This window comes from Chrysemys picta, chromosome 9 (assembly GCF_011386835.1).
Source record: "Chrysemys picta bellii isolate R12L10 chromosome 9, ASM1138683v2, whole genome shotgun sequence".
Lineage (NCBI taxonomy): Eukaryota > Metazoa > Chordata > Testudines > Emydidae > Chrysemys > Chrysemys picta.
Genome location: NC_088799.1, coordinates 64,666,505 through 64,688,853, shown reverse-complemented (window position 1 = coordinate 64,688,853; position 22,349 = coordinate 64,666,505). Strand labels below are relative to the sequence as shown.

Sequence of the window (22,349 nt, the reverse complement as noted above, 5' to 3'; positions counted from 1 at the left end):
AATGTGGACAACAGTTGCTAGCAGCAACTGCTTTACGAGGGGGAAAGCATTTCACAGATGTGCCTGCTATACCATGTAGGCAGCACTGCCGAACATTCTCTGGCTATGGCTGGAACAGACCAGCCGGAGCTGCTAGGACAACAGCCTGGGAGGCAAGAGCCACAAGAGAGGCACTAACCCACTGCATAATCCCAGATCAAACCATTCTACTTGCTTGTGACTCAGTCACACCCGGCATGAAGGTCTGTAAAAGCAGAAACATCATTGCAATCCCTATGCTGCACCAGTGCTGAATAAACAGCCTGCCCAGTGGGAAGCCTGTAGGATTCTATTCAGCCCCAGCCTCCAGCCTGGTGAATTCGTATCAATCACTATCTTTAGGTCTGGAGGGAGGGCTATCAGGCGATGGAAGCCCAATTCATCCCCCGCGTCCTCCATTAACTTCACTAGATTTCCACCAGGGACACAGCTGACCCTCTCACTGTATATCCCTGTCAAACATGGACATAATCGCCAGAGTGCTGACTGAATAATGTGATGCCATCAGAGCTTTGAACATCACATTACATCACCCACCTTTTCCAAGCGCCTGGCCTTTGAAGTGCCTGTCAGCAGAGCTGGCCCACCTCTTCATTGTGCATAGCACTAATACAAACTTAATTCCTTTTTCGGTTCACAAATTGTTCACTGAGCCAACCCGGCTCATCACCTGGATGTTTTTTCTACTTCCTTTGACTGCTCACCATCCATTGTCCATGATTTGTCAGCTAAGTTCCTGCTCATAGGCTGGATGACTGCAACTTTTTAAACTGAAGGAGCCTCAACAAACCCACTGCACTGTCTGCTATGAATGTTCAAGATAAATATTAACCTTTGCTAAAGTCTGTGAAACCTTCAGGATACCTGGGTATTTCCAGGAAGATACTGCCAACTTCAAAAAACATGTCAACAACAAATATTAAGACCACAAGCATCAAAGCGAACCTGACTCAGTGATTATATTTGCAAAGATTTTTTTCCCCAATTGCTTGTGCTCCGAAGGCGGTACGGTACAGCCAATCAAGCCCCTGCACTCCCATATGTACCTGGCTATGGCCATTAACCCTGCGTCTCCCTCTCCCGCTAAGGGAAGATTCAGCAGTGTTCTTGCAATCTCCCGTACTAAAATGTGTCATTAATCACATAGGGTGAAATAAAGCTCCAGTGGCTGGGTTTTGTGAAGATCACTTAGCAGAGGCTGGGATAGGCCACCCCAGAACAGCAACACAGTCCTTTTCTAGCCGCTCTTCAATCTGTAGACTGCAATGGCGGCAGCTGCTCTTCTGCAACCCCTAGACAGGGTGGTAGGGCATGGTCCATATCCAAAGCTCCTCTGCATGCAAACTTAGTTGCAGGCACCCTCCTGCAGTACCTGGGGCATGGAGACTCCCCCACCTGTCTACTCTTTCTGCAGCCTCACAGTGCTGCTGAAGCACAGGTGAATTTTACCCCTGTTACCTCAGGAAAATTTGACAGTCCCACAATGCATGTTCAGTGCGATGCTACAGGCGGCAGCTGATCATTCTTTAAACCCGTATCCAATCAATACATTAAGTGATTGCAGTTCCAATAATAACTTCTGCAATTGCACAAATAGAACTGCAAGTGACAAAGTGCAAAGACTGACGAAACTAATGATCAGGCCACGATTGTAGTATTTTATTGAGAAGGTGGTAAGGATTGCTATTATCTTCAGTGGTTAACTGAGCAACTGATTAATGATCAATTAATTTGATCAGAGCCATGATTAATTGTACATCCTCAAAGAAGGTGAGTTGTGTGAGCATGTTGCTAGCCATCAAGAGATACATAAAGGTTTGGAAATGTTTTACCATTTAAACACTACATATACTGTGATTACTTCTTACTGTAGCTACAGGGTGTAGCAAGATTATTAATACGTAATAATGGATTGAAAGAATGATCAATTACTGCTTGTAGAATTCTACTGAAAGTGCACTATGTTTTATTTTATTGTTAATCAGCCATGTTACTGACTGGAGATGAATGAGAGACTGCAACTGACATGACATTTCTCAGCCTGGACAGTGTTTCCCTCCAAGAGGTGACCTTGCCAGCCTGGTGTAAGCATGTGAAAAGCTGCTTGGCATCTTTTACTCCTGGCACTCGCTATAACGAAGACATTGTAGCTAGTGAACTCACTCACTGAAGTGAGTGCCTTCCCGTTGGCTTCAATGGGCTTTGGATCAGGCCCTTAAGCCCTAAGGAAGGCAGGAAGTGCAGGAATGCTTGAAGCCTAATAGCCTTTGACTTTCAACTGCTTGGGAATGTGGAGTGTGATGACGCTTAGAGCGGTAAGGCTGTGCACACATTGTAATGAGTTTCCGAGGGTACCCTGGTAACCAAGGCTCAGAAGCTCAAGAAATCAGACTCTTGAGAGATTGGCACACATGGTCTGTCCTTAGGTTGCCTGGGCTGTGTCTTATATAGTTGATGATTCGCGCAAGATTTCAACAAGGAAAAACATGTTTATTACAATCAGATACAAACCAGTCCTCTGACCTCCCGGCGTGTTTATTTGTGTGGGATTCCCTTTGCTAGGGAAATAGAAAGGAAAAGTGGAAAATCAAAAAGAGCAGAAAAACAACCCAGGTCCTTTAAAACCAGTACAGGTCTCACCATTGGGAGAGAATGTGCCGTCACCCTCCATCATTCATCACAAAGCTGACTTTACACACTGCATTCCTAATGGAGGAAATGCCGGGAAAGCTAGCGTGACAAGACATACATTTCTAGTGCATTATAGACCTCTCATCACATCATGTTCTTGAGACAAGCTTCCCTCCTCCCCCTGCCGTACACACACACACACTGGTTGGCAATGAGATTTTTGCTGAATCTGATTCTGTCTATATATAGCTGAGCCTTCCCCTTTGAGAGACGAAAGCCATGACCCTGGAGAGGCGGGTTTCATCCCCCACTCTGCCATTGACTTTCACTTACCTTTTCTGTGTCCCAGTTTCCCAGTCAGATAGTGATACCTACCTACCTCATAGAGGGCTGGGAGGATTAGTTCACTGCCATTTGTAAAGCACATTTGGATCTTGGGCTGTGCTAAAGAAATGCAAAGGATCTGTCTTCTGCCATTATTTATAGATAGGGTATTTGTATGTCGTAGAACATGGTTTGATTGCTCCCTGAAACATTTTCAGTTCAGGAAATTTTCAATCTTGGGTTTGGAAGAGCACAGTGTACTCTACTGCTTCAGCTATGCAGTGGGAAAAGGGTTGGAGGAGGGGCTACAGAGTTGGCATGAGGACTGGATCAGAAGGGAAAGTGTTTTCTGAAACAGTGGCTGGTGTGTTTCGAATGATAGGGCTCGCACACACTGGAGACTGGATCCCATACAATGTGGGTGTTGAATGCAGCACAGACAGGTGGCCAGGTAGCAAGTGCTGAACAGGACAGGGAGCACAGAGAAATGCAACCTTGCATTAATGAGAATGACGCATGGCCACCAAGGGACTCCTGCCTATTAGCAAAAATGTAGCTAAGCACCTCATTCGTATGATGAGGATCATATTTATGCCCATGTGGCCTCTGACATGGTTATTCTTCATTGTCATCCATCCCACTCTTTCTTCACCCTGCATACCTGTAGGGGAGCAGATAGACCAGGGGCCTCCAGCTTGCTTTTGCTCAAGGCAGAAGGCTTTGTTCAGTGCTTAACCCCCCTCGTGCCCATGTGTAGCCTTTCCTTTTGTTTGTGCTGGATGGAGCGCAAAACCTTTGCAGGATCAAGGCCCGAAAGCAGGCAGGGCTGAGAGAAGGATGCAGCTAACCAGCTGGAGAAGGGAGAAGGAGGAGGCATGGCCAAGGAACTGCAAGTGGGCTATATCAATGGGCCTTTGAAGTGAAGCCAATTTTAGGGCTAAAAGGAGCCAACGGGCAACAATGACTACCCAAGGTACAAGATAATGGAGACCTGGGTCTGCGGACAGCAAGTAGGTATGGGTGAGAGAGCTCAGCAAGCTCTTGTTTGCTCTCGGGGGGATGGGCCTGAGCCATTAAGTTTGGATCTGGTGCATAACTTTCTCAAGGTTTGACAGTGATCCGATTGGGGATTTGGTACCAGTCCATCTCCTCTGGTGAGGGTGAGAACAAAATGAATGCACTGCGTACAGTAACAAAGGGGAAAGAAGAAACCATTCCCATATAAACCGTTTTCAATATTTGAGTTTGCAGACTTGCTTTATGTGATGTTCACTGGTGAGCAGATGAGGCACACAAATCCCACGTCATTCACTCACTCACTCACACACTGTTCATACTGTTGGTCTCACAAACACAAGGGAGGGAACAAAGATCAGAGACTGAGTGAAAGAGTTTTGCTTATTTTTTGGGAATGTTCTTTGGTGACATTCACCCAGAGAAGACAGGTGCCTGAGAGAAGGAGAAGAAGCTGCCTGAGCTCAACCTCACAAGTGATTAGAACCATGGCCTGAGGACCAGATGAGAAAGGAGAGATATCCTCTCGCTGCCTGACATGGGACTTTACACTGCTGCGTTTCCAGGTATCTGGTTGCAGCTACTCCAATTGGGAGCTGTTTTGCTCCCAGACGTTCAGGTGAGTGCAGAGCAGGCAAGGAGAAAGAACTAAGTGGTGACGCTTGTACAGACAATGATGCCATTGCAGGGAAGTGGCAGGTAGACAGGCCCAGAGGACGATCCCCTGAAGATGTCCCACCCTCAGGGAGGGACATTGTTTCTGGGTGGGACAATCATTGGCAATTTTCATTCTCACAAGTTTGGCGGCCTTTCCAGAGTCTGGTGACAAAGGCCCATTAGAAGTGATCTCTCTGGATGCCAGTTGCAAAGATCACCATAAGGGTGGCCTGCATAGATTCCGGCAATGACAATCTCACTGCAGTTGGTCCCTTGGGATTACAGTGTGGTCAGAATCCTCTCTAAGGCAGCCAATCTATCCATGAGTGGTGGGGAATCCCCTCAGACGTGGCACCTCCCTTCAGAGGCTGCATCACCAGAGTCCAGTAACAACACTCCTCTTAGATGCAAGCCATCTCCTTTCCAGCGACGAGGCTCTCTCACCACAGAGGCAGTCCCTCCAGGTTCCATTTGGGGGGACCTCCTTAGTGGGACCACTCTGGGGATTCCAGCGGTGAAGTGGATTGTCATGAAACCATTCATCTTTCATGGGCACCTCAGCCTTTTCTCCTCTCTGATTTATTGCTGCATTCCAGCACACCACTGGAGATTGCTCTTCAAAATTGATCCCCTGCCCTCAAACAAAATAATGTCACTGGGCACTAGAGACCATTCTCCAGTTTGATCTATACCCCCAGGTCCGTGGCAGCAGCTCTAACCTTGTGAAATAGAGCTATTGCAAGAAATTCTTTGATCCAACAGGGCGCAGCACCCCCCCCCCTCTTAGGAAGCAACTAGCGATGGTGAGACACAAAAGGCTTATCGGAGCTTTGGTTCCAAGAAGCATTAGTCAAACCATATCAGGATCTGGGCTGGGGCTGGGTGACTTTCTCATGAGATCTGTGGTGCTTCCTGATATTGCTTGGATGTGAATTGCAAATAATGCAGCATTTCGGCATTTCCTAGCTAGGGCCCAACACAGATACCCTGTAGCTGGGCTGTAAATTACTGGACAGATGAAGGGTGAGGAGAAGGGGAAATAACACACCAGCAGAATGCACCACAATTTGCCTGGTCCTCTAGACCTTTGGTGGCTGTAGTGAGAGGGCAGATGTCCAGGTGGGGGAGGTCAGCAAGTTAGCAGATTCTACCGAAGTCCTGAAAAAGCAGGATGACTCCACGAAGTCAAGACACCCAGTCACCCTAATTGATGGGTTGTGTGGGAGAAGTTGCTGCTGGCCGTGCCATAGATAAAGAGAGGATTTTAGCCTCAAGGGCTTTTAATCTGGCCCCTTTCACAAGTGCTAATAGTTACATCTTTTTCTTCTTCTTCTCCCTCATCAGGGGCTGGGGGACTGGGTAAGCATCCACTACCTTCATTGGGCCGAGGCAGCTCTAGGGTTCACTTGCTTACCATCGTCTTTGGCACAATCCACCCACTGCTTCCTCAGCTTTCCTTCGGGTCTCTTTCCTATCCCCACTCCTGACATCCTGCCTTCACCAGGTCCTCTTCATTCATCTTCTGTATGAGACCAAACTAGCAAAGTCAAGCTTCCTGGAGTCTGTCAGCTACATCAAGGACTCTGACTTCTACCCTAAAGCTTTCATTTCACAACCTGTCTCTTTGTGTAACTCCTTTTATTGTGCAAAGGCATCTTATGGTAAACACCTATAGGCGTTGAACCTGCTGCCTCTTTACTGCCCAGGCTTCTGCACCATACAGCACTGTGGGTGCATCATTGATCTAGACAACTGGGCTTTTAGTAATAATCACAAGGGTGAATAACAAACCCTCTGGTTTCAGGGACAGCTTTCCAAAGACCAGAGCTCAGCTTGGGCATATCACTTGGGTATATCACTGTTAGTTCTACTGCTGGTACAAATACTTCTAACATTGCCAACATCCAGTCTTAAGCCAGTAGGGTGTTTTTGTTTTTTTGTGTTTTTTCCCCCCAGATTCAACCACCTAACTTGTCATTTGTTTCAAGATCAGCTCATTGAAGGCTGAAACTGAGCCAGCGAGGAATCATCATAACACTTTGCCTGGAAACATGTCAGCAGGATAGAAAAGGAGAACAAACATGGGGATATAGCTAATTCCCAAGCCCCATGAATTACTCTTCCTGCAGTGATCTTTTAATAGCTGGTGTTAGACATGGTGGGAAAAAGAATAGAACATACGTTGGAGATGGAAGGAATCTGGTCAGCTTTCCTGATCTGACCAGAAGTGGGTGAAGCTCATAAGGATGGATAAGCACCAGGTAGATAAGCACCCAGAAATGTTTATCTGACCGTCTTGAGCTGCAAATCTCACAGGAAAGGTTCCCCTTGTAAGATTTTGGGTACTTCACGTATCCGCACTGCATTACTGCAAGGACAAGATTTTTCATAGTATCTTTGTGCTATTTTAGCACCTCTGATTCAAAGAGAGCAACTCAGAAATAAAGGAGTTTTTAAAAAAAAAAAAGTTAACTGAAGGTTTTTTTTTTGTTGTTTTTTTTTTTATTTAACTTCTGGAGTCATTTGAGCTGAGTTTGGTTTAAGTGGTGGGTGAAGGGCCATATCTGTCCTTATTTTATCCACTCTGTTCTGCCCATTCCTAAATATGACCCAACCAATTTAGGATCTGATCCGACAGCCACTGATGTCAATTGGAGTCATTCAATTGACTTCACTGGGTCTTTAATCTCTATGGGCCAAATTCAGCCCTATCGTGTGAGGTTGATCTCAATGGCGTTGCACCTGCTTCCATCGGGTCTCAATTGGCCTTACAGAACCACTCTGCTAGGCCATCTCTTTTGAAGTGCAGACTCAATCTGTAGCATCACACTGATGTAAAGAAGATCCAAGGACCCAGAAGAGGCAGGGAATCAACATTAGAGGTAACAAGGGCTGGGCTTGCTATGGCAGGGCTGATATTGGCTCTAGTTCTTTAATCTGCCCCCCCATTTGCATGTTGCCCCCCTCTTTGACCTTGTTTGCAATGCTGCTGCTCAGTCAAAACCAAAGGACTGAACTACTGAATTCCCTCTCCCCAGATCTTCTTTCAGTGATGCAAGATATTTGCACACGGTCCCTCAACAGTTCCGAGCAGCACATCATGCAAAAAAAAAAAAAGTGCTCCAGAACCAAGAACAAGGACAAAGCTGATTTTGAAATTGATTCAATAAATATAAACGAGGGAGTAGCGTGCAACAAGCAATTCCTCTGAGCAGCCCCAATTAGATCAGCATGGAGGGAGGAGGGTGTCAACGAAGGCCAGCGATGGCTGCCACAAAGGAAGCTGTCAGAGAAGCTGATCCGAAGCCAGAAGAGAAAACCTGGGTGGTACCCATTTATTTTCTGCCAGTTGCCGCTTCGGATCACTCTCTGCCCCCCCAGTGTAGCCATCTGCCAATGGCTGAGGGTAACACAGAGCACCTGTTAAAATCACCCTCCCTCTGATATGCCTGCTCTGCACTGGGGGGAAAGCATGGGGCATCCACCGTGACAGGTGGTGAGGGAGCAAGAAGCGTGAGGCTGGCGGCTTCTCTTCTTCAATGGGGCCAGCATCCCACCAAGCACCTGGCTTTGGGACTTTATGCTCGCGCATCAGGGCAGCAACATGGCACAAAATGCAGCAGGCAGTGAGCAAAGGAAGAGAGAAATTGAACCACACAGAGACGTGCACAGATGCAACCAGAGAGAGACAGACACACTTACATGAGCGCACACACGCACAGAGAGAGGGACAGATGGAGACATGAGTATTGTAGGGTTTTTTTCCCAGCTAACGATAAAGACAATATATTGGGCACCAGCCCTTTCTCCTTCCACCCCCAAGAACCGCTCCAGTCAAGACCTGAATTGATGACCCCAGTGAATAGCATCCAGCCTACTGGAATGTGCCGGGCTGCACGTTACCCACTCCTGGTCCCAATGCAGCTCTCTCGTGGGACGTTTCTTTGCCCTCCCGTGCTCCCTGGCCTTGCCTACAGGACTCACCTTCATCTCCTGGGCCTCCAGCACCTTCTTGCCATCCCAGGCCCAGCTCCGCTTGGTGAAGTAGTTGACAGTGGCAAACTCGATCAGCGCAGAAAACACAAAGGCGTAACAGACGGCTATGAACCAATCCATGGCCGTCGCGTACGCCACTTTCGGTAAGGAGTTTCTGGCGCTGATGCTCAGTGTGGTCATGGTGAGAACGGTGGTGACACCTGCGGGAACAAAGCAGGAGAGGACAGTGCTGTCAAAACATGCAACCATGTTTGTGTGCCTGGTCAATGAGCTCTCTCTTCCCACTCTCTCTTTGACCTCCCAGGAAGAGATGCCATCACACCCATGGACCAAATGCACCAAAGGCACTGGGCCTGTGCCCACTTACCTCAGTAATGAGTTTGGCCAGATGCGGGTTTCAGGAGGCCTGAATTCCATTCCTGGGTCTGCTACTGGCCTTCTGGGTGACCTTGGGCACGTCACTTCACCTCTCTGTGTCTCAGTTTCCCCTCACATCTCTTGTCTACTTAGGATGGCAAACTTTACGAGGCAGGGCTAATCTCACTATGTGTTTGTACAGAGTCTAGTACACTGGTGCTTCTGGTTGCTACCATATAAAACAGCAAACAGTGGTAGCAGTGGTAAGGTGCAGCCAGATAGGCAGATCTAACTGGACATTTGTGAAGGAGCTGCTATTAGGACATTTAAAATTGTGTTTTGAGGAGTATTTAATACATATCTGTCTGTGCTCCCCTCCTTAATTCCTCCCACAAGAAAATAACTAACACTTAAGACTTATACAATCTTTTCCATCTGCTGACCTCAAAGAACCTTACAAAGGTGGGTGAACACAATTAACCCCATTTTACACATGGGGAAACCGAGGCACGGAGTGGTGACGTGTATTGCCCAGATCACACAGAAAGTCTCTGGCAGAGCTCGGAATAGAGTCCAGGTATCTGGACTTACAGGCTGGAGCTCTCACCACTGGACCACGCTATCAAGAATTTTTGCAATTATTCATTGCAAAATGGCCTTTTAAACAAATGACATTCTTCATGAAAAATTGTTAACAGTGTCAAAGCTTTTCAATTCATGTAAAACTCGTGTCTTTTTCAAGTTCAATACAGCAACCTGTATTTCTTTTGTGGACACAGAATATCTCAGAAGTATCCCTAGCATACTATACCACTTCAACACGACAAATAAATATATGTTTATCTGGTAAAGTGGGGTGGAGTTTAGTGACCGGCCTGGAGAGTGGGCTCCTCTCCACAGCATGCAAGTTAGACGTGGTTGGGAATTTGTCAATGAAACTTTTTTTTTCCCATCAGAAAACACTGATTCATTGAAACCGACACTGTTCCTGAGAAAGGCTGTGTTCCAATACATTTTTTGACTCAAATATTCGTTTTTAAAAAAGTTTTGAAATTGTCAGAAGATTTCATTTTGATGTTTCTGAAATGAAAAGCTCTGGTTTTCCGGTTCAAAACAAGATTTCATTTTGAAATGTAAGCCATTTATAGTTTTTATAAAATGGCAAAATTGAAATGAAATGTTTCAAAATTATTGAAACCTGAACCGAAAGGCTTTTTGCATTTTCAGTTTACAAAGATTTTCTAGATTTTGACTTTGTCCTGATTCAGGATGGGGTTTTTTTATTTTTAGATCTTGAAACTTTTTATGGGACAGGAAAAAACATTTCTCATCCAGCTCTAATACAAGGCTCCCCCACAGCTCCCTGCCCATCTGCCTCAAGCATGATCTGCAAAGAGGAACTCTGAAGGGATGTGTCTCCATGGTCTGTTCAGTTTTGGCCTCCCTGCTTAGACTGCAAATACGGGTGCCAGCTCTGGGGCACCCTGCCCCTGGGCAACTGGACTGAGATCAACCAATTCATTTCACACAGGCCAGCACACATGGAGATCTGGACCAGCAACCTGAAAGTGAAAGACTCCGTATCCTATTATCTATTCTCAGAGCCTTCAGCTTCCCATACATGTGCATTACCAGGAAATTAAACAGCTTTCCCTACTTCACTTTTCTGATATCACTCATCCGGGGAGGAAATTTCTACATTTCAAAGTTTTCTTTGCTTTGGATCTTATAAATGGACCCACTTTTCTTTTCTTTTCTTTTCTTTTCTTTTCTTTTCTTTTCTTTTCTTTTCTTTTCTGTTCTTTCAATTGCCAGATGTTCACTATTTAATGTTTTTATCAAGAACATTATTGAAATCCTTCATCTATTAGAAACCTGGTGCGAGGCAAATGAACAAGGTCAAAAACTTGGTTGAAAGGGTTTCTGCTATTACTGAGTGTGACAATAGTTACTGTCTTCCCCACACCTCACACAATCTAAGGTCGCTATCACCTGCCATCATAGGTAGAAGATTAAAATATCATGGGGGACGGAGGGGCTGGGTCCAGCTCTATCCAAGACCAGTGCACAGGGATCCAGAGGGGTGGGGAGTGGGATGCTGGAGTGCAGGCCTGCCCTGAACTCACCCCAGCAGAGATGGCTCCACTCCTGTCCCATGGGGCTGGACCCAGGGGATGGAGAGTGAGCCCTCCCACCCTGCATTCATCCTGGCTCCATCCTGTCCCATGGTCTGGGCCCAGGGATTGGAGAACGAGCCTGAGCAGCGGCGGCTCCATTCTGACCTTTGGTGATGGCCTGGGCCAAGCTCCTGCTCCAGCCAGTTGGCTCTCACCACTAGGGGAAGGCTCAAGGCGCCCCCTGCACATGGCATGCATCGGGACTGTGACTGCAGAGATGGGCATGTGCACGGGGGCAGCCAGGCAGCTGGTGAGATGGTGAGGTGGATAGATTTTGGGGGGCTGAGCCCCCTCTAGCTCTAGCAGACTGCCACCTACACCTGTCATGCTTAAATGGAGCCCTCTCTAATACCAGCAATGTTGTAGAGGGAATGAGGAGACCCTGGTCTCAGGCCTTGGCAAGTAAGTGAAGGAGGAATTCATTTTAAAATAGTTTGTTAATATATTTGTAACTCTGGCCCGACCTTCCGCCTCTGACAGCGAAGTGAAAAGATATTGTGTAAAGAAACCAAAATAATTACAAACAGTTTAAGACTCAGTCCTATTGACTCAGCCCAGGGATCAGCACATGCACAGGTCGGACCAGGAGCGTAATCTGCAGTACAAGCTGTGTATGCAGACCCATAGCCTTCTTCCCCATAGACACCTGTTACATCCCGCAGCCAGTTCTGTGTAACTGGCTTATCAGTATCTAGATTCTTGTTATTATTCAGGAGAGCTGATCAGGAATTTGTCGACAGATAGTTTTTTGCTGAAGAATACTGATACTTTGAAACCCAAACTGTTTCCGTGAAACAGGGTCAGTTTCGATGAATGCACTGACTTGAAAAATTTTGGGGGGAAAAGTGTCAATATTGTCGAAATGGAAAATTTCAGTTTTTGCGTTGAAAATCTTTTCATTGTTAAAAGAGGGAAAAGGTCAGAAGCGAAACAAAACATTTTGAAATTATCAAAACAAAACATTTTGACTGACCCAAATTGATTTTTTTAAACATTTTTGGTTCATGAAAATTGTCAATATTCTGAGTTTTCATCCCCATTGGGATGGGAAAACTTTTTTATGTCTTGAAAATCTTCATGGGAGGAGAAAACTGTTTGCTGCCTTGCTCTATTACTCAGCACTGATTTGGCATCACTTGGGGTTTTCTCACTGATTCCAATGGCTGCACTATGGGCTATTCTGAGGAACACTACTGGTGTGTAGGGTGCTGTGGGAAACACAGGGGAAGGAATGGAGCTCACAATCTAAATCAGTCATATTTCCAGTAAAAAACACTCCCCACCAAGCACAGTAAAATCTATTAAATAGCAGAGACAACAGAATGTTCTGTTTACGTGAGGGGCCACTGGACAATCAAATTACATTAATTTCTGCCTGGTTCTGCCAACAGATCAACAACATCCATGATCAGTCTGAGAGCTAACAGTGTTATCCAGGGCACCTGAACTCGGCCCACTGCCTAGAGAAAACCAGCAGCAATGCTGTCTCCAAGTTGCACCTAGGCCTCAGTCCTGACTAGAGGGAACACAAGGCCGAAGGTAGATTCTGCTAGCATTGTAAACCTTCTCAATGACCTTCCCCACGGAGGGCAGGTTTTAACCCAAGTGCTAACTCCTAGGCTCACGGATTTCAGGTCATGACTGGCTAGCTACAGAAGAAAGGCTCCGACACCTGCTCCTTACTCATCCTGACTTCCTTCTTGCTTCTCAGCCATCCTCATCCTGTTCTGAGTTGCCTCCCTCCTTGCCTCTTCTGTTCTCAAGGTGCCTCTTTCCCACTTGTGTCCCATGTGGCGCATAGACATAAGCGGTTAGGCTGATTAGAATCCAGGCCAGCAGTGCTTCGGAGATCAGGATTCTGGTTACTTCAACCTTGCTGTTTGCCCGCCAGATAGGCATTAATAAGAAGTTTGAGGAAGGATAAAACCCCCATCACTAACATTACTCCTTAGAAGTTAAAATGAGAGGTGGCAACAGACACAACATATGCCTGCCTATGCCCCCGGGGCTGGCATACTTCAGCAGAGGGCAACGGTTCACGTGAATCCAAGGCACCTATTAACAGGTGAGAGAGAACAGACTTCACCGATCCCCAGCACAGCTCAGCAGCCCTGCACACTAAACTGATCCCCAAGCAGAGGGCTAGGGATACTTCGGAGATATGCTGTGTCCACAAAAGAAATACAAGGTTCACAAATGAGACCTTCAGGTAGCACAGGAAGGAGCACCAGACAGATTAGAAGACACTGGCAGGCAGACAGACAGGTGTGGTGCCATTCCCTTCAGTACTATGGTTACCTAAGCAGCCATGGTTGCTCTTCCACTGAAATCCCTCACCCATCAGCATACTGCATGTCAGAAACTCACCGAATACAGTCCGGGCGGGAACAGACTCCCTGTTAAGCCAGAAGGAAACCTGTGATAGGATGACTGTCATAATGCAGGGCAGGTACGTCTGGATCACAAAGTACCCAATCTTCCGCTTGAGGTGAAAGTGCGTGGTCATGACGACATATTCCCCTGGAGGGACAGCAGGTTAGAGCAGAAAGCAGCAGAACAGTTGTTACTTGCCAGGCCTGAACCAATAAATCCTCAGTCCAGATCTCACAGTAGCATTTTTATCCCCAGAGGGCATGAGTCGTGTGAACATCCCGGTCCTGTAGGGCTGTATCACCTGATATTGCAGCATGTGTATAAATTACCATCTGACGTATTATGATACCTCATGATAAAGTAGATCATACCACAATGGCATGAAACTGGTATATGTTTGTTGCAATACAAAATTGGGGTCTATGTCACTCTTGTATACAAACATAGAGATTGCTTTGCATGTGGGTAGGTGGACGTTGGTGAGAACTGTCATCAGCCAGAGAAGTGATATAAAGATCCAAGCACTAGAGCCCCTTTCCTCAGGACTTGACAAAATGAAAACAAACCAACTGAAAACCACTGAGCAACAATCTCCAGTGGCTTTCCCTGCTTCACCCAGCCCAGAAAGAGAGAAGACATATCCCTCCCACCTGCTTCTCTTCTGAACCAGCTTCCACTCAATTTTATACTCCCCCCTCCCATGCAGCCATGTGATAGGAAGGGCCCAGTAACCCTTTACAGACTGCATCACCTTTACCTTGTCACAGTAGGAGTCTGGTACTCTCTATGGTTTGACAAAAGATGTTATGATCTGTCAATACCCAACTCCTCCCTCGTATCATTCATCTGGAAGGTCGGGACAGGATGCTGGTTGTTCAAGGCCTGGGGTGTGAGCCAGTGAATCATGTCTATTTGCCATCTCTATTTTCCTTCCCCTCCCTCTGTCCCAGTGCTCAGGGTAATGCTGAAGCTTTCAGTTTGGCTTCATCACTGCTGGAACACGGTGTCCTTTTGTTTCGACTCTAGCTCTGTTAAGCCATTCTGCATTGGTGTCTTTTGCAAATTTCATACCATTTCAGCCTATTACTTTGTTATTATTTTTACTACAACTTGAGGGCAGAACTAGATCGAATATTATAACATTTAGTTCTCTGGACTCCCCACATGTCCTCAAGGGAGGCGATATGAGCTGTTAAAGACGGATACAATTAACATCAAGTGCAACAGAGAGGAAATATCCTAGAACTACTGGCACACACACACACAGAAGGAGAAAGTTAGAAGAGACACACGTGGGGTAACTGCAGCTCTCTGTACCTGAATTCACAGGGGAAAGGGAGGAGCGGCAGATGGGGAGAGAGAGAGATGATTAGTATTGGTCATTAAACAGAAAACATTTGTTTGGGACACTCTTCTACAACTGATGTAATATTTGCCGAAGAAAATTCAGTGAAAATCAGAGTGAGCAACATCAGCATGGTGGCCTCTCTTCACCCGTGACATTCTTCTGGGAGACTGAAAGTTCAGCCAATTCAACTGCACCCCCAGGTGATGAGAAGCAGCTGGGCAAGGCGAGAGAGTTACAAAGGCACACGTGGCTGTTAGCTGTCTGAATTGGTTTTCAATGGGAGTGGGCAGAACGATGCCTGTCTGCCAATGGAAGTGAATGGCAGTTGGGCACCTAACTGCCATTTGTGCCTATGAAAACCTCCCCTGACACTTCCTCTCCTGCTCCATTGCCCAACAGAATATGAGCAGGTGTCTCTGCTGCTGCAGATGCTGTGTGGTACCTTATAGTGTGGATATGCTCCATCTACAAACACCCCAGCATAGGGAGATAAGCTCTGCAATGCTGGGGTAGGGTCCTGAAAAACCTGGATATATTCTATCCCCCAGTCTTCCTAGCTAGGCATTTTTATGGCACTCGGCACAATGGTACCTGAACACCAGCATCATGTTATGGAGCTCTCCTTCATAGCATGGACATGCTGTGTCCACTCGAACAGCTGAGTGTCACATCAGGTGACCCTGTGCAGCTGGAGATTCCGTCCACCATAACCTAGGAATGTTCCCTCTCCTACCAGCCAGCTTGTTCTTACGGGGTGCTGTGCTGCTTATCCTTCAAAACCTCCCTTGGCTCTGTCCAACAACAAGAACACAGCGTGGTGTTAAGGAGTGTTGTGATGCTCATGCATAGCCTGGACTGCTACAATGGCTCCATCTCCCATCATCCCAGCTTGGATCTAAGGCTACTGTGATGCTGGCCATGCTATCCTTGGATATGATCCACTGCTTGCAAGTGTCACTGGAATCACTAGAAGTTCTGCCTTTGACTGAGATACCCCCTGTGGCTCCCGTTTACTTTGCAGACATGATGGACCCAACCACGACAAAAATATACATTCAATTCACATGGGAACACCCCACCTGACAGCTCACATAGCTCTTATGTCCACTTCCAGCCCCACCTCACTCCAGTACCTGTACTGGATCGGACTGTCTCTGTTCCGACCACATGGCCCAGGAGGTCATACTGATTCAGGCGAGATCCACCTTTGGCCACTTCCACTGATTTATCCTTCCCCAGTGTCCAGGAATAGATCACCTCTGTCTTTGTGTAGGCATCTGCAGAGGAAGAGGAGGAAGGAGGTCATGCTTCTGACCAGCCTAAAACATACCAAAGATTTGGGTCCACATTCAGCCCCGGTGTGTCTTCAGAGGAGCCACAGCGAATAATATGGTCAGTTATGTCTAACCACCAGATGACTTTAGAAACAGTTAATCATATAACCAAAGTCAGGGCTGTCTGTCAGATGTTTAGAGTTTAGGGAGGGGTCGAAGGACACTTTAAGGGGCAGCGCACTCCCCTTTAACGTTCTGGCCTACCTGGCAGTGACTTGTCATTTCTGAACACATTGGAACATGGAGAGCTAGCTGCTTCTCTCTGCTCTAGCATCTGCCTCAGATATCGGTTGGGCTGCGTCAGAAACAGAATCTGTATCTGGCAGGCCTGGGTTTCCCAAATCACAGCTATTCTGCATACAGAAGCTCCTTTGCTCCTAACTCCGTCCATGCTTTTGAAAATCTGCCCCCTTTATTAAATGAGGCCCATGCCACCATACAAATGGCATGGACTTTCTCCTCAAAGAGCTTCTGAGCTTCCTCTCTCTCCTCAGTCCTCCATCTTCCCTCCCCAGGCAGGCAGCTGAGCAATCAACTGGGCTCTACTCTGTCCTCTGCAGTGCTCAGCCTCCATGCCCCTGCTCCATTGGGGCCCTCACTAACACACAGTCACCAGCACATTGGTCGGGGATAATTAGTCTAATAAGCTGGGGATCTGAGGGGTGCTGGGCTCCAGCCACTGGAGGGGTGTGTGCACTTTCTGCTGAACATTAGGTCATTTCTTACCAGGGTGAGAAGAAAAAGGCAGAGATCGCCTCACACTCACCAGCATGCAGCTCTTGACAGCTCCCCCCGTGTATGTGAAAAACTGGCTCTTTAGAAAGTTTTCCCTCCCCCATTCTGCTCCCTCCCCCAGTGTTCGGCACTGTGCAAGAACAAATCGGTGCTCCAGCTACCTGCTTGGTTACTGTCTCCATGCACCCCTCCGCCAGCCTCCCCATGTGCTCACACACCCCTTCAACCCTTCCACCCCATTCATAAACATACTCATGTTCACACCATCCCCACCTGCACTCCCCCCTTACACTTGCATGCACAAACACCCCACTCACACTTATACATACTCACGTGCTTGCTTTCTCACTATTTCCGACCCCGCAGCATTCAAAAATCATGAGTCAGGCTCCAAAGAACCATGAGATTGTCTTAAAAATCATGAGATTATACACAAAACAATAAATTTTGGATTCTTTGCATTTGTCCTCTCGGGTGGGAGTGTTTAGAGAGTCACATTTTCAAGATTTTCACCTCAATCAGGTGGACTAGAAATGGCCTCATTGTAAAAAAATTATAGCTGGGGTTTTTGCAAAATCACAGGACTCCAGGAGCTGGCACTTGAAGAAAAACACCAAATATCACGAGACTTGCAATATGCTGATAACTCTGCTCTCTTTTAACCTCCCACCTCCTTTCCCCCTGCAGTAAGCCAGCGAGTCCCCCTGGCTCAGCAGGGGAGTTGCTAGCTGTTTCACTGGAGGGTAAAGAGAAGTGGAATCCCATGTACTTCACTGCCACCTGCTCCTCTCCCCCCACTAGGGAAAGAACTTGCAGCTCAAGTCTATCTCAAATCCCTGTCCCCTCAAAAAAGACAGATAATGGGCCTGAGTTCTCCTGGAAGTACTGCAGGGGTGGGAGGAGGTTGTAGACAATGAGGTGCATACCTTCAGATAGCCCCATGGCAGTCTGTGACGCAAGTTCCCTGACATGGGTGTTCAGAACCAGGGACCTTCCCAGCCAGCCAGAGGCCATTAGCTGTACTATAAGGGCCAGATGTCAAGATTCCTGCTTTAATCCACCCCTGACTGCAGCTCCCTGAAGTGATCACGTCTACTGCAGAAGCCTGCTAAACAGATGCTGGGAAAGGACACTGACAAGAGATTTTTAACTCTTCCCCTTTCCCTAGGTTTTCCCTACAAGACCCAAAATGAGACCAGGATATTTTTCTGCAGGATCGATGATGGGTCAAATTCCAGCCTGTGAAGTTTTGTGGGACATTGTGGGTTGAAACTTCAATGATTTGTCTAATTAAAAAAGAAAAGCCATAACTGCATTTTCGCTTTTGGCAAAACTGTTAAGTGTTAAGGAATAAAAGGTGATTTTGATGAATGGGCAACGTTTCTCTGTGCATAATGGTGCTGTGTAGGCACTTCCAGCGCAGCTCGGCTAATGCATCTTCAACCTGACCGGCAGCGCTCTGCTTTTCCAAGCCTGCTCTTCTCCCACCTCTGCCAGTTCACCGGCATCCTGATCTGTAGCACCCCCTTTTATTCCAGTCCTGGATCCCCACAGTCAATGCACCTTAATCTTAGACTAGAAACCCTCCTGTTATTTCAGTGCTAGACATCCTCCCCCCCCCCATGTTATCCTGCATGCAAATAAGGTTGTCAACTCTATAACAGTTGTCCTCTGGGACAAAGGCATTCCTTGTGTCATGTAGCAGTGGCACAGATATTTTGGGTCCGTTTAAAGCCCTGAAGATATTTCTGGTCTGTTTAATATCTTCGTTGCACAATGTGGGGCAGCCCAGTCCAAATCAGGACTGTTAAGTGGCACAACTCCTGCGGCATCCTCTGCTTCCCTAGTCTTGGGTGTCCCCAGCATAGATGTCCTACTTTGAGCCAGACTGCATGGTATTTTTCTGGTGTGTGTGATGCTGGCAGACCAGGTGCCAGCTCATGCCATGTCTCAATGGATCACTGACAAACACATGGCTGAAATCGGCCTGGCTCACCTGTGTGCTAGTGTTGTTAAAATAGGTGTTAGAGTTATAAGAATGTGTTTAGTGTTTAGACTTTATTGAATGCTTGTAAGTTGCTGCATGCATTAATCTCATCTACAACATATATCCCCATATTGTAAGGCAATATTTGAGCCATTGTGTTGTAAGCCTCTGTGACTGTGTAAATCATCAGGCAGGACAGAGACATTAACCAGTGTGAAGCGCTGGTCTCCAACAGACAGTGTTAAGTCCTGCCCAACAGGAAAGGTCCCTGGACACCAGACAGACTATTGTGGAACATTAAAGAGGACCAAAGATGTTTGTTTTGCCCTTCCCCCCAATGAAGATGAGTCATGCAAATCGATTCCTCCTGTCAGCTGTGTTTGTCACTAAGAGCACAAATGAGGAGAGAGATAAAAACCTCTAACAAGACGGAACAGGATCTCTCTGCTGCTTGGACTCTTGGGGACGAGGTTTACTAGGCATAAGCTAGAGATCCTTAGCGTTTAGCCTGGGTTAGCCCTAAAGGTCACAAAGAGCTTGCTTATTATAGAAGCATCTATTACTTTTTGAAACTTAAGATTGTAACTCATTTGTGTTTATATATTTACCTGCTTTAACCTTGTAAATAACTCTCGTTTCCTTTTCCTATTTAATAAACCTTTATATATTGAGAGACAAGGTGGGTGACATTGGGCAAACTTCTGTTGAGGAGAGCAACAAGCTTTTGAGCTTACACAGAGCTCTTCTTTAGGTCTGGGAAACATACTCAGAGAGTAGTAGAGCAGGGGCGGGCAAACTTTTTGGCCTAAGGGCCATATCTGGGTATGGAAATGGTATGGCAGGCCACATATGCCCAGTGAGGTGGGGGAAAGACTCTATGGGGTGTAGCATGGCGTGCTCTATAAGGGATGTTACCGAGGTGGAGGGAGGGGGGACCCATGGGGTGTGGCGCCAGGGTGGGGTGGGAGGCTCTACAGGGGTGTTACCGGGAACTGCTAGGGGCCCTGCCGGCAGTGACACCAAGACAGCTGCACCAGGTACTGCCATGGGCGGAGGCACCATAGCTGGGACGGTTGTGGCCCCTGGCCGGTTTCGAGGCTCTCAAACATGGAGCTGTAGGAGATTGGGAAGGGATTGGGCGCGCTGCCGTGTAGCGGGGAGCTGCCATGTAGGGGCGGGCTTCCAATCCCGGTAACAGCGTGGTGAAGTCGCGCCTGCGCAGTGTGGCTCTGCGTGCTGGAAGTTGGTGCTCATCAAGGCAATTGTGAGTCGGGGGCTGGGGAGCGCTGGGTGGGCAGAGTAGGGAAAGCCCCCGACCCCGCTCCCTGGTAGGAGCTCAAGGGCTGGATAAAAACATCTGATGGGCCAGAAGCAGCCCGTGAGCCGTAGTTTGCCCACCCCTGTAGTAGAGTGTCCTGTGAGTACATTTCTCAGACTTGAAGAAGAGCTCTGAGTAAACTCGAAAGCTTGTCACTCACCCCAACAGAAGTTGGTCCAATAAAATATATCACCTCACCCACCTTGTCTCTACAACAATACTGCATACAACAAATCTTTATACAGTTTATTATAGGATTGGCTATGAGACAGGTTAAGATTTTGTCACGGTTATTTTTAGTAAAAGTCAGGGACAGGTCTTGGGCAATAAACAAAAATTCACGGAAGCCCATGATCTATCCCTGACTTCTACTAAAAATAACTGTGACAAAATGCGGCTGACAGGGAGGATGAGAATTTGAGCCCTGCTGTGGGAGGGGCGGGGGGAGTCCGGCACCTGCCACCTCTGCAGCTGACAGCTTCAGGGTCCCCCGCACTGCCCGTGGCAGCTGAGAGCTGTAGAACTCACAACCAGTTTGAGGATTGTGCCCTGGTTCCTAACAGTCTGCCCTGAGCTTGGCACTCATGGTCTTGAGTCACTGCAGCATGGCATGACAATGTGCACATACATCTCCTAGGGAGCACGGAGATACCTTCAAACTCATTTCACTTCTAGTCCTTGGAACAATGTGCACACAGGGGTTGGTTGGTGGGTTGGTGAAAAGTGAAAGCTGCTGTGCAAAGCTTGGCTCCCTGCTTTCGAGGGAGCGCTCTACCCTGCAGCCACTGGGAAGGCTGCCACCGCTAAGAAGTGGCATAGGGACGAGAGATCGGCAATGATCCATTCAGCTTGCCAGGATCCTCAGAAACCTGAGCTGAGTTCTGCTGAGTCTTTAAAGAATATGTCTGGTGAGTTAAAGGGACACTGCAGAAGCCCTTTAAGCCTCAGATCTGACTAAGCCTAAACTCCTTACAACTACGTGGTGACCAGTTTCCTGGTCTGTGGGGGGATTAGCTGAGGGTGCACTCCTCATGGGGGTATAGGTGAGGTTTTGATGCCATTCTACTGAAAGTATGAGCCGTGTGCTCAGACACTGTGCTGATGGGTGCCGTATGGATACTGATCATAATCACGGCCAGTTTTACAAGCTCTCAGCTTCTTATTTCAACACTCCCATCATTCAGATACTGAAATATTAAAAAAAAAACAAAAATGACACTCCACCATCGCGGGGGCCTGCCAAAAATGTGTGCGAGAGTCTCCTTCCTCTGCCCTCTCCCTCCAGGCCTGCGATGGGATCTGAGCTGCAGAGCGGATTCCAGGCTTTGCTAGTGTAGGAGCAGATGCAGGGTTAGCTACCCTTGCCCCAGAGCAAGCTGCTCTTCCTCTGGGACTCTTTTCTCCTGGAGTTTCCATCCAGGACACTGTTTTGTGTAGTTGGGAATAGGTAACCCTCAAGGGTTAAAGTAGATTGAACCAGAGGGGCAGCTCTCTGCTCACTAGGCAAGGAGGTGGTGGCTATGTGTAGAGCTATGCAGAGGAAGGTGACTCTGTTTCATGGAGGATTTAGATATTTCAGAATTTGGTTTTGTTCTGATTGGGAATGAAAACAACCAATTTCAGAATTCTCCACAAGAGGGAACAGAGCCCCAGCTCCAGGACAGCTCAGCTGGCAGGTACTCTGGAAGTGGGGACCCTGCCCAAGAGCCCCGAGTCTGACAGCTTGGGAGTTCAATAGTTCAATAAATCCTATGGACAAAGGTTTCATCAGAGAAATGCCACCAGCTCCAGCTCTGTGGGACAGAGAGCTGTGGGGGGAGCACTGCTTACCCAAGCCAGAGAGAGGTGAGTGAAGCTGTTTGTCCCCGTACTAGCCTGGTAACCTTACAGTGAGACCTAGGGTCACTTACCCATCCCTGGAGTCCAAATTACCTGCAGCTGCACACACACAGCTCCTATGGACCACAGTGGGAACTGCTGCACAGCACAGTTTGATTTCATTATATGGAGCACCTGGCAAATGTGTGGGTGCTGTATGATTAATAATAATGCCATCTAA

At 47.3% G+C, this 22,349-nt stretch overlaps 1 protein-coding gene across 1 annotated transcript in view; it reads right to left on the bottom strand.

The window, feature by feature from the left end:
• GABRA3 (gamma-aminobutyric acid type A receptor subunit alpha3) overlaps positions 1-22,349 on the bottom strand; it is a 118,829-nt gene that overhangs the window by 4,589 nt on the left and 91,891 nt on the right. Inside the window, 3 exon segments of the mRNA XM_005285702.5 lie at positions 8,650-8,861; positions 13,563-13,715; positions 16,050-16,193. Coding sequence (XP_005285759.2) covers positions 8,650-8,861; positions 13,563-13,715; positions 16,050-16,193 — 509 coding nt within the window.